The sequence below is a fragment of the Syzygium oleosum genome, unplaced genomic scaffold (assembly GCF_021117445.2).
Source record: "Syzygium oleosum isolate NSW1041296 unplaced genomic scaffold, Sole_v2.1 Sole_v2.12, whole genome shotgun sequence".
Classification (NCBI taxonomy): domain Eukaryota; kingdom Viridiplantae; phylum Streptophyta; class Magnoliopsida; order Myrtales; family Myrtaceae; genus Syzygium; species Syzygium oleosum.
Window position 1 is genome coordinate 5,677,821 of NW_026607496.1, and position 11,610 is coordinate 5,689,430.

General features: G+C 42.0%; 2 protein-coding genes across 3 annotated transcripts; both read right to left on the minus strand.

Annotated features, from left to right (window-relative positions):
• Positions 1–3,261: 3,261 nt before the first annotated feature.
• Positions 3,262–4,236, minus strand: LOC130139573 (glutathione S-transferase U19-like). Its single transcript, XM_056316803.1, has 2 exons — positions 3,868–4,236; positions 3,262–3,781 (listed from the first exon to the last, which is right to left on the minus strand). The coding sequence occupies exons 1-2, from the start codon at positions 4,183–4,185 to the stop codon at positions 3,437–3,439; spliced, it is 663 nt and encodes a 220-aa protein (XP_056172778.1). The 5' UTR covers positions 4,186–4,236; the 3' UTR covers positions 3,262–3,436.
• A 3,784-nt stretch (positions 4,237–8,020) lies between these two features.
• LOC130139570 (probable glutathione S-transferase) lies at positions 8,021–8,790 on the minus strand. 2 transcript variants are annotated; one of them, XM_056316799.1, is made up of 2 exons: positions 8,473–8,790; positions 8,021–8,394 (listed from the first exon to the last, which is right to left on the minus strand). In XM_056316799.1, the coding sequence occupies exons 1-2, from the start codon at positions 8,788–8,790 to the stop codon at positions 8,062–8,064; spliced, it is 651 nt and encodes a 216-aa protein (XP_056172774.1). In that variant the 3' UTR covers positions 8,021–8,061. The 2 variants fall into 2 exon arrangements, with proteins under 2 accessions (XP_056172774.1, XP_056172773.1); XM_056316798.1 differs by having other exon boundaries at positions 8,021–8,389; positions 8,465–8,790.
• Between the last annotated feature and the right edge of the window lie 2,820 nt (positions 8,791–11,610).

Below are 11,610 nucleotides of genomic sequence, written 5' to 3' on the forward strand. Positions count from 1 at the left end.
AGCCGTGTTAATTGACTACACCATGAGAAGAAGTCAAAACCCGACTCAGGAAAGCTTGGAGTAGACCAAGAATGGGTTGACTGCCTGCAGATGATTTGTGCAGTGGCCATTTAGCCTAGAGGTTAGTGGTTACGGGTTCTAGGTAGGTTTCATTGTTCCACCCGGAACTTAGAATCTACCCGTTGGAATAAATTTTTCATTTTTTTTTGAACCTAGAACTTACCCTGTATACCTTGAAACTTGGAACCTACAATATCACAGGTTTCAGGATTGATTCTGGGGTTTACCTAGGTTCCACCTGTAATATTAATTTAACGATTGTAGTAAATCATCACTTTTAATGACCACCATTTGCTGCTATAATCCTCTGATCGCAACTTATTTTTAGACACACGAATAATACGAAACATTAACAAAGTAAAAGTCTTAGTCACAAAATGGAAGTTTAGACTAGTGGTTCCAGATTATACATTTATCATCATACGTCATGGAATTTCGCATGATTGCGTGAAGACATAGACCAAGAAAAATACAAAAACTTGTTCCAGATTCCACCTACCTAGAACTTAGAACTTACCTATTAAAATAGGTTATTCAATTTTTAGAACCGGGAACCTACCCTGCATACTCTGGAGCCGGACATATTCCCACAGATCCGGTTCTCCGGTTCCATGGTAGAACCATGGAATCGTGCTCACCCATATTTTAGCCCACTTTGGGCCTTAGGTCGATCCCCGAATCAAAGTTTGATATTACTTTTTTGGCCCAAAGATGATACGGATCAAGATATTAAAATTCCCCGCATGTAAAGATAGACATCGATCGAGGCAAGAAACATCGACTTTACAATGACGAGATGGTGAATCGGCTAATCATGTCCAGATCTAACTTCACGGCAAACAATGTCATGCTTTCGAGGAATGGTATCATGCTCGCAAAGCATAGAATTCCAACAAAATGACAAGAAATCGTCACTAGGCCCGCACGAACAGACTCAAGGGACAGAAGGTTAGAAAAGCGCAATTATCTATCTTTTGGTTCACGAGAAAATTGTCTAAAAAATCTTAAATCTATTGTACGGCAGCCAATTCACTCTTAAATCTTTTAATTATGTCAATTTAGTTCTAAATTTTTTGACAACTTGCCAATTTAGTCATGAACCTTCTGGTATTTACTAATTTAGTCCTAAACCTTTGGACAACTTGCCAATTTAGTCATTCTGGCCAACTTTGATCCGAAATCGCTGATGTAGACACTAGCCATCTTACATGGCGTGATCAGTGCTGGTGTGGATAGTTTTTACATTTTTAATATTTTTTTTCCTTTACTTTTTTCTCTTTTCTTTCCCTTTGGCTCGTGGCCGACAGTTGTCCATTGTCGGCGACTGATCATTAATGAGGGCTCGACCCTCGTGGCCTGGGTGAGGGTTGCCCTCACTAAACCTGGCGAGGGCCGCCCTTGCCAGATCTAGCAAGGGCTCGACCCTCGCGGCCTAGGCGAGGGTCACCCTTGTTAAATTTGGCAAGGGCCACTGTCGCCTAGGCCCCGAGGGTCAAGCCCTTGCAAAGGCCACGAGGACAGCCCTCGCCATATTTGGCGAGAATGACCTTCCCCAAGCCGCAAGGGTCGAGCCCTCGCCAGATCCGGCGAGGGCTTATGTCTGGTCGTCGACCATGGCCGAATACCAACGATAGGCCAAAGGGAAAAAAAGAAAAGAGGAAAAATTTAAAAAAAATGAAAAAATTATCCACGTTATCGCTGGTCATGCCACGTAAGATAGCCGGCATCTATGTTAGCGATTTCCAGTTAAAATTGATCGGAAGGACTAAATTGACAAGTCGTCGGAAGGTTTAGTACTAAGTTAGCAATTCGTCAAAATATTTAGGTCAGTGATCTCAATATTTTTTTTAAAGAAAGGCAGTATGATCCTAGGACACAAAATTTACCACCTTCCATTTCAACATTTACCCTCACTTGGGAGTAGTGCAAGTTGAACCGCGAGGTTGCTAAGCCTAGGTCACCGTTAGGCACCGCTCTTTTTGCCATCTCCTTTAATTATCCTTAGAACTTTATTAAAAAGTTTCATCAGGCATTTATTAGGAAACTCAATAAGGCAAAACTGTAAATTTTCAACCCACTAGCTATTTTCATGATGTACAAAATCAATGCTTTGAGAGGCTCGATAGCATTTGTACACAAAACCACTTCTTTTATTGTCTCATGGTACAAAGATATCCTAGAAAAAGTTGGCTGAACTAGAATGTGGAATTTTTATTTTGAGTTACAAATTGGCCCTTTACAAAGTACTTTGTCTCAACAAAATAACCCTATCTACTTGAGCATGACGATATCCACGTTTTCGCACAAAAATAGATACTTTTACCGACCCTTTTTGTTGAAGGACATGAGCGAAGAGCATTCTTGATAAGACATCCATCTTCTCATCAAGTATAAATAGCTATCACCAAGAAAAAAAAACCGTGCAAATAGTCACACTCTTTCATGACTAATAATGTTCTTCAGTACCCAAAGTTGGTTTACAGAACAAGGAATGGACTTGTGCGTGTGAATTAGGCAAACAATTTCGAAACACCCATTTAAGATTTGGGTCACGTCTTAAAAGGTTTTGTCTTCTTGAAGGAGAGATAGTATAGTCTAATATTACAGGAACATGATATTAGGTCAAAGAATTAAGAGGGCTGTGATTGCCCGAATCTAGAATGTTTACATTTATACCGTGGAACGTTTAGGGATCCAAGTACAAGATTGTTAAATTCTGTACGTGATGGTTTGACTGGTCTGTCAACCTTGATAGAAAAATTACCGAAGGAGATAGAGAGGTATTCTAAAATTGGGAAGAACTTACTCTAAGAGCGAATTTGGGGATTGTTTCTCAAAAAGCAAATCTAATCTGAGATTCGTTGCAAGTTCTAGATTTTCGAACAAATATCAAAGGTTGGAAATTCTTCGACATATTAGGAAATCTAAATCTTCAACGATCATTTTCTGCCCTCATTTGGATCGAGTCGTTACAGGTTTTATCTCAGACATAGGCCAGCCCGAATTGGATATTCCTTGCTTTATTCATCTATCTACCAAACTTTATTCCCTTAACTTTTGTTTTTGCTTTATTTGCTACGTTTCATGTTCGATAATGTTCGAATGCATGATACTAATAGATGATTATTGGGAGCGAAATTGGTCAATAGTGCATGAAAAGGATTTTCATCAAAAAGGAAACTATAAATTCGAGAACGCAAATAATGCAAACATAATGCTAAACGGAATTAGCATATAATTTATTAGGCGATCCAGAAACACTCAAAGTACAAAAAAGAAATCATGAAAGTGTGGAAAGAGCTAAGCCTCGTCCAAAGGAAAGAGGGGTTATTGAACAAAAGAGCCGGGAAATGACCATTCTGAGATTCAAGAGTTGTCACTGCGCCTGAAGCTTCTTCCTCAACTCCAACATGAAGTCATAGACCTTGTGCTGGTCGGGCAACGACTTGGCCACGCTCTCCCTCTGCATGCACCGCTTTGCCCACCCCACCAACTTGGGGCACTCTTCCCCGATGCTAAAGTTGGCCGATGTCTCCACAGCATAGAACCAGCTATAGAATGGTATCAGCGACACATCCACGTACCCAAACCTCTCGCCTCCAAAGTACACCTTGTCCCCAAGCTCTCCCTCCAACACCTTTAAGCCCTCGATATACTCCGTCTTCGCTGCCTCCTGGGCCTCCCCTGTCGACAGCCACACCATTCGCCACGCAGGAAATATCTGTGCCGTCATGTTGTGTCACGTCTTGATGTCAAGCGCACTTAACAAGGAAATGATCAGGAAAGATTGGGTGCTGTTCGTCTTACCTTCTTGTCCATGTAGTCAGCCCAGAACCTTGCACGGGCACGCTTGTGGGGATCGGAAGGCAAGAGAGGGGACTCAGGACCCCAGGTCTCATCAATGTACTGGACGATGATGAGGGACTCGCAGACCGGCTTGCCGTCGTGGATGAGGACGGGGATTTTCTTGTGGACCGGGTTCATCTGCAAGAGCAGGGGGCTCTTGTTGCTCAGAAGTGCCTCCTCCCTCAGATCAAACTCCACGCCCTTCTCTCTCAGGGCAATTTTGGCCCTCATCGCGAACGGGCTCGGCCAGAAGTCCAACAGTATCACTTCCTCTGCCATTAGAGCTATGGTAATCTGAACTCGAGAATGCTTTTTTTGTGGTGAAATGAGGTTAAAAGCAGGAGCCACTTATATAGAGCAAAAGAGAAGATGGATGAGGCTTTTCATTCGCTGCAGTGCTCAAGGACTAGGACGGGCTGCTTAATGCTGTCATTGCTCGCGTCACTGGCAGGTCCAAATCTAGTCTCCATGCCCGGCCGATTAGCTCTTGGTTTAGGTTGTAACACGAACGAGAAATACATATCTTATTATTAGTTCGACTGGTGGTTGCTTCCTTCTTTCTAGTGCTTCCAGTTCTTCCCTACTGCATTATGTTCCATTTCTCATTATTCCCGAACTTAGACGCAATCATCTCGTCCTTGACTTTAAGCCAAGCTTTCATCTGTAAATAAACCGTAGTTTAATGGCGCGAAAGTAAACAATTGTACATAATTATGGAATATAATATTATTTCTTGCTGATGAAGAAAAGAACAATCATATTTCTGTTGCCCTACTAGGCGTAATCGACGTAGAAATCTGAACTCAAGAATGCTTTGTTTTATGTGGTTTATAGAGGTTAAAAGCAGGAGCCACTTATATAGAGGGAAAGAGAACATGGATGAGGCTTTTCATTCGCTGCAGTGCTCGAGGACTAGGAGGGGCTGCTTAATGCTGTCATTGCTCGCGTCACTGGCAGGTCCAAATCTAGTCTCCATGCCCGGCGTATTAGGTCATGGTTTAGGTGGCAACGTGAACGAGAAATACGTATCTTATTATTTCTTGCTGGTGCTTCCAGTTCCTCTCTACTTGTTTATTTTATATTTCTCATTATTTCTATTGAAAATATATCACGAATTTAAGCATAAAAAAGAAAAATTTCCTTGTTGGAGTTGATTTCCTATTTGAATGGGTACTTAGTTTAAGTAGGTGTCCTGTTTTGGATTCATCTTTTGTCTAGATATAAAAAGTATTTTCGCTGTGAAAAGTATCAAAAGATGACTTCTTGTAAATTACATTTTGAAACAATTCGAGACTGTTGAAGCCAATAAATTTTGTGGTAAGATTTATAATTTCATTTCTGAGTTGTTGTGTGCAATTGAGGGGTGGGAAACATTGATAGTGTTTGAGTTTGTAATCTCCATTTTATCGCTTGATCTCCAAAGGAATTCTTTGATGCTCTTCCCGTGAACCGAGGTCACCTTGACTAAATCACGTAAATCTTATGTCCGATCTATTTTCTTGTTTTGTCTATTTTACTAATGTGATCGCTTGTTTCCGCGATAATTTCTGTACTTAGACACAATCATCTAGTTCTCGACTTAGAGCCAAGCTTTCATATGTAATTAAAACCTTTTTTTATAGCTAAAAAATAAACAATTATACATAATTATGGAATTTAATATAAGCCGTTGCCCGACCAGTGGTAATCGACGTGCCATTGCAGAAGTTTTCGGTCATGGTGATCATTGACTTTTTAAATTAGGGTTTTTGATTATTTGGAAGTGATAATAACGTCATAGAAAAACCCCATCTTTTATCCCATTTTCCAGTTTACCCCATCTTTCAAGGTTGGCATAACAATACCCAACCTTTTTTGTTTTTTACTTCAAAATACCTTGCAGTGAAGCTCCATTCCAATCTCAAACAAATATCTTTAAATATTTATATAATTTCCATTAAGGCTACAGTTCTTTTAAAAAGCTTAATTTTTTGTTTTTTTTTATAAAAATTCAATTCTTCATGAGTAAGAATAGCTATATTTTATTGCAAAACCTAGTTTTCCTTTTTTTTTCTTTTCATGCAAAATTGAAACATATTTCAATTTAAAAAAATGGCCAGTAGAAGGCTAGATCTTTCTTCCTTGCATTATGAGTTATAGCTCACATAGTGGGTCGCTAAGCACAGTTAAATACTCTGCTAACCAAATTCTTTGCTAGAGATGAAAGCAACGACGTTGCTCTAGCAGGGGAAAATGCTCTTGCAAAAGAGATGGACAAATTGGTCCTTGAAAGGCTTGATTCTGTTGAAAGAGAGAGTAATTCAAATAGGCCTCAAAGAGTAACGAGTCAAGCCCCTAAAGCCTAAACGATATGGCAGGAAAAGGCTGCACCTTTTGTCCTTGATCTTGCGAATATGGTGGTCAACCTAATGGTAATTATGCCAAATCGTTCAACCCAAGTTGTAGGACAATATTTAGCACCGGCTGAGGAAGCTTAAATACGTTCGGAAAGCTCAGTATTTGTTTTGAAGATTAAAAAGCATTATGCATGAACTAATATGTGTGTTGGAGTATGCAGACGAAATATGCAAGCGGGGAAGTACGAGATGAGGAAAGAATGTACTAAATGTACTTGCATAACTGACTCCAAGTGAGGAGTGTCAATTTAAGAATTAGAAAGGAGTAAACTAGGGGCAATTTAGAAGCACAGAAAAATCTCCAGTTAGGTGACCCGCGTGTTTATGAAAACGGAAACTTGGTGGATTGGTCCCATGGCCTGAATAAGTTCAGGCCTTTTTGTACGAGCAAATGATTCTGACTCGCAGCACTTTACGCACTACTGGTAGGATATGAACAAATAACCTCCACATCCTGATTCGAAAATCCCCTAATGCCTCAATCAATTGCGCCAACTAGTTCCTTCACGATATCATAAATTAAATTATATAACAAATGTCAGTTCATATCACAAACTGTCACAATCTAGTGCATGTATACCATCTGAGTCATCCTCAGATCATTAAATACAGACGGGATAATATTACTAAATCATATTATATTGTATCCAACAAGAAACTCACATCACATAGGTTTAAGGAGTAGTGCCAAAGACGAACACGTCCTTCGAAATCGTGGGAACGGAAGGCAATGATGGTCTAGAGAAATCACAGATGTGAGGAAATTCGGACAATTTTGGTTTCGGTATTGTTGGTAATTCGGGCTTTGGTAGTTCACGAAGTGGCGGCAATTCGACTTTCGACAGTGATGGCAATTCCTACTTTGGCAGGCTCGGAATATTAGGAAGTTGAGGCAATCCAGACTAAGGCAGTTCGGGCACTTCAGGCAACGTTGCCTCTGAAAGTTGGTGAGCCTTGACTGAATTCTTGTAGATTATCAAAGAAAGAGCGAGGACAAACAATCCCAAAATACACGCAAACATATGATAATTTGCAATTGTGGAATCGACAAGCAAATTGAAAAACTTTGATGAAGATGGTGAAAAAGCTATGAATCTTGAGAAAAGGGTCGTGGCGTGTTTCAGGAATGGCTTGATCAAGAGGGGGAAAATCCCCGTCCTCATCCACAACAGCAAGCCAGTTTGCGGTTCTCTCGTCATTGTTCAGTACATAGACGTGACCCAGGGTCGCAAGTCCCCTCTCTTGCCTTTCGATCCTTACAAGCGAGCCTATGCCAGGTTCCGGGCCGATTATGTGGACAAGAAGGCAAGACAACAAAATGCTTTATCTTTCAATGAATTTCCAAGTGTGCTTAACATTGAGACATGAAATGATGGTGTAGATTGTTGCGAAAACCAAAGGATCGAAATTTCCTTAATTTTTGTTTTGGCTTCGTTTGCTATGCTTTCGTGTTTGATAATGTTGGTAATGCATGGTATTTACATGCGTTTTGGGAACAGAATAGGTTGATAATGCATGGAAAAGATTTTCATCAAAAAGAAAAATATATATTTGATGTCCACGCGCGCAAATAACGCAAAACATAATGCTGAACGAAATTCATGAAATGTTGTATAGAATTTATCAGCTGATCCAGAAATACTCAAATACAAAAAGGAAATCATGAAAGTGAAAAGAGCTAAGCCTCGTCCAAAGGAGAGGAATTACTGAACAAAAGTCATGAGATGACCATAATGAGACTCAAGAGTTGTCACTGCGCCTAAAGCTTCTTCTTGAGCTCTAACTTGAAGTCATAGACCTTGTGATGGTCGGGCAATGACTTGGCCACGCTTTTCCTCTGCATGCAACACTTGGCCCAACCCACCAACTTGGGGCACTCCTCCTCAGTGCTAAAGTCGGCCGATGCCTCGAAAGCATAGAACCAGCTATAGAACAGTATTGGCGACACATCCATGTACCCAAACCTCTCACCTCCAAAGTAAGCCTTGTCGCCGAGCTCTCCCTCCAACACCTTCAAGCACTCGATGTACTCCTTCTTCGCCGCCTCCTGGGCCTCCCCTGTCGACGTCCACACCGCTCGCACCACTGTAATCTACACCACCGTTTCATGTTTTGACGTTAAGCATGATTAATAAGGAAATGTATGAAAGATTGGGCATCATTGTCCCACCTTCTTGTCCACATAGCCGGCCCAGAACCTGGCGTGGGCCCGCTCGTGAGGATTGGAAGGCAAGAGAGGGGACCCATGACCCCAGGTCTTGTCGATGTACTGGACGATGACGAGGGACTCGCAAACCGGCTTGCCGATGTGGATGAGGACGGGGATTTTCATGTGGACCGGGTTCATCTCCAAGAGCAGGGGGCTCTTGTTGCTCAGAGCATCCTCCTTCCTCAGATCAAAGTCCACGCCCTTCTCTCTCAGGGCAATCATGGCCCTCATCCCGAATGGGCTCGGCCAGAAGTCCAACAATATCACTTCCTCCGCCATTGAAGCTATGGTAATCTGAACTCAAGAATGCTTTGTTTTATGCGGTGAAGTGAGGTTAAAAGCAGGAGCCACTTGTATAGAGCAAAAGAGAAGATGGAAGAGGCTTTTCATTCGCTGCAGTGCTCGAGGAGGGGCTGCTCAATGCTGTCATTGCTCGCGTCACTGTCAGCTCCAAATCTAGTCTCCATGCCCGGCCGATTAGCTCATGGCTTAGGTTTTAACATGAACGAGAAATACATATCTTATTATTAGTTCGACTGGTGGTTGCTTCCTTCTTTCTAGTGCTTCCAGTTCTTCCCTACTGCATTATGTTCCATTTCTCATTATTCCTGAACTCAGGCTCCGTTCGTTTGGCGGAAAATATTCTCCTTTCGGAAAATATTTTCCCAAAAGTCATTTTCCTGAAAAATGTTTTTCTGGAACACAATTTTCTGGTGTTTGGCTAAAATCTGAAAAAGTTTCGGAAAATATTTTCTGGTATTTGGCGACGGCCGATCCGCCGGCGGCGATCGGCAACCGGCGGAGGTCGGTGGCGGCGGGCGGCGATCGGCGGTGATCGACGACCGACGGCCGGCGGCGGCCGACGACCAACGGTGACCGGCGACCGACGACCAGCAGCGGTGATCGGCGGCGGTGGTGACCGGCGGCGGCCGACGACCGACGATGACCAGCGACCGACGATCGGCGATGGAGACCGCGGCGACCGCGGTGGCGGCCGGCGGTGGCGGTGGCGGCTGCGGTCGGCAGCGGCGATGGGCGGCGGTCGACGATCGACGGTGACTAGCGACTGGCGATGGCGACTGGCGGTTGCGACCGGCGGCCAACGATCGACGATGACCGGCGACCGACGATTGGTGGCGGCGATCGGCGACGGTGACTGGCGGCGGCGGCGACCGGTAGCCGGCGGCAGCGGCCGATGGCGGCAGCGGCCGATGGCGGCGACCGGCGATCAACTTCAGGAAATCATTTTCCCTCAAAGTGAAGGCAAAATTGCCTATGGGAGGGAAAATGTTTTCCGTGGGAAGTTATTTTCCGCCCCGCGAACACTGAAAAATCCGGAAAATATTTTCCGCCAAACGAATGGAGCCTTAGACGCAATCATCTCATCCTTGACTTTAAGCCAAGCTTTCATCTGTAAATGGACCCTAGTTTGATGGCGCGAAAGTAAACAATTGTGCATAATTATGGAATATAATATTATTTCTTGCTGATGAAGAAAAGAACAATCATATGTCTGTTGCCCGACTAGTGGTAATCGACGTGGCATTGTAGGAGTCTCTGGTCATGGTGATTTTTGACTTTTTAAATTAGGGTTTTTGATTATTTGGAAGGCTAATGTCATGTAAAAACCCCACCTTTTATCTCATTTTTCCAATTTATCCCATGTTTCAAGGTTGGCATAACAATACCCAACTTTTTTGTTTTAACTTCAAAAAATACCTTGCAGTGAAGCTCCTTTTCAAATCTCAAACATCTTTTTAAGTATTTACGGAATTTCCATTAAGGCCATATAGTTCTTGAAAAAGCTTAACTTTTCGTTTTTTTTATAAAAATCCCAAAAAAAATATATTCTTAATAAGTAAGGATAGCTATATTTTATTGAGAAAACCTAGTTTTCCATTTTTTTTCTTTTCAGGAAAAATTGAAAAAATGTAAAAAAAATTAATAAAGGCCGGTAGAAGGCTAGATCTTTCTTCCTTGCGTTATAACTTACATAGTGGGTTCAATACTCCGTTAACGAAATTCTTTGCTAGGGATGAAAGCAACGTTGCTACAGTAGGGAAAAATGCTCTTGCAAAAGAGATGGACATATTGTAAATGAAAGGCTTGATTCTGTCGTAAGAGGAAAGTAATTCAAATAGACCTAAAAAAGTTAGGAGTCAAGGTCCTAAAGCCAACCACTGGGATTTGCCCTAATGGCCACCATTCCTATTTGGAAAAGGAGAGATGGGGAGTTCGATTTTTTACCTTCTCAGGAGGGGGTTAGGGGTGGGAACGTTTAGTATCGGATGTAGGTTTCGACTCCTGGTAAAAGTTTAAGAGTAAGTTGAGAGTTAAGTAAGAAAAAAAAAAACCCCTCCAGCCAAACAGATATGGCAAGAAAAGGCTGCACCATTTGTCCTTGATCTTGCTAAAAAAGTGGTTAACCTTAATGGCAATTACACCAAATCGTTACACCCAAGTCGTAGGACAATCCTTAGCACTGGCTGAGGAAGCATAAATACGCTTGGAAAACTCACTACTTATTTGAAGATAACAAAGCATTTTGCATGAACTCGTATGTGTATATGCATGAGCAAACGAAATATCTAGATATAATAGTCCACAAAAAAAAATGATACAACATATTGAGTTTAGTACAAATTTAGGTCAATAACGAGTGCATTCGAGTGAAATATTTGCAAATCCAGATAGCTCTTCAACGCAAATCATAATGACTCTTTAATAAAATAAATTTGATGATCATATCAGTCATTTTATGGATGAAATTTCACTCAATGTTCGTGTAGCGGATAAGAATCACATGCATGCTTGTAGATCGTCAGCCCTGCTCTAAGCTTTCTCTAGTATGATTTTGACATCTTGTCATAGTGTAGTCAATTGTAGTATGTCATGCATGACGTACCCTCCTGATGGCAGTTTGGTCATGTGCTTTGAAGGACCCGCGTCGCCTCGAATGGTGGATGGATTACTTAAGTGTGCTCGGACAATTCCTCTCGCGAGTTATCACTCACACTTAGCTCGGATTCTTCCAAACCTTACCAATTGTGACATTGGTTGATTGGGCTTGTTTGGTTCAGCATTTGCAAGGGACTTTGG

Bases quoted from the DNA above. Each gene is read 5' to 3' on its own strand.
- LOC130139570 (XM_056316798.1), bottom strand. From the start codon at position 8,790: ATGGCGGAGGAAGTGATATTGTTGGACTTCTGGCCGAGCCCATTCGGG. The intron at 8,390-8,464 runs ATGATGCCCAAT...GGTGTAGATTAC, and splicing joins GTGGACAAGAAGGTGGGACA to AGTGGTGCGAGCGGTGTGGA.
- LOC130139573 (XM_056316803.1), bottom strand. From the start codon at position 4,185: ATGGCAGAGGAAGTGATACTGTTGGACTTCTGGCCGAGCCCGTTCGCG. The intron at 3,782-3,867 runs GTAAGACGAACA...ATGACGGCACAG, and splicing joins CTGACTACATGGACAAGAAG to ATATTTCCTGCGTGGCGAAT.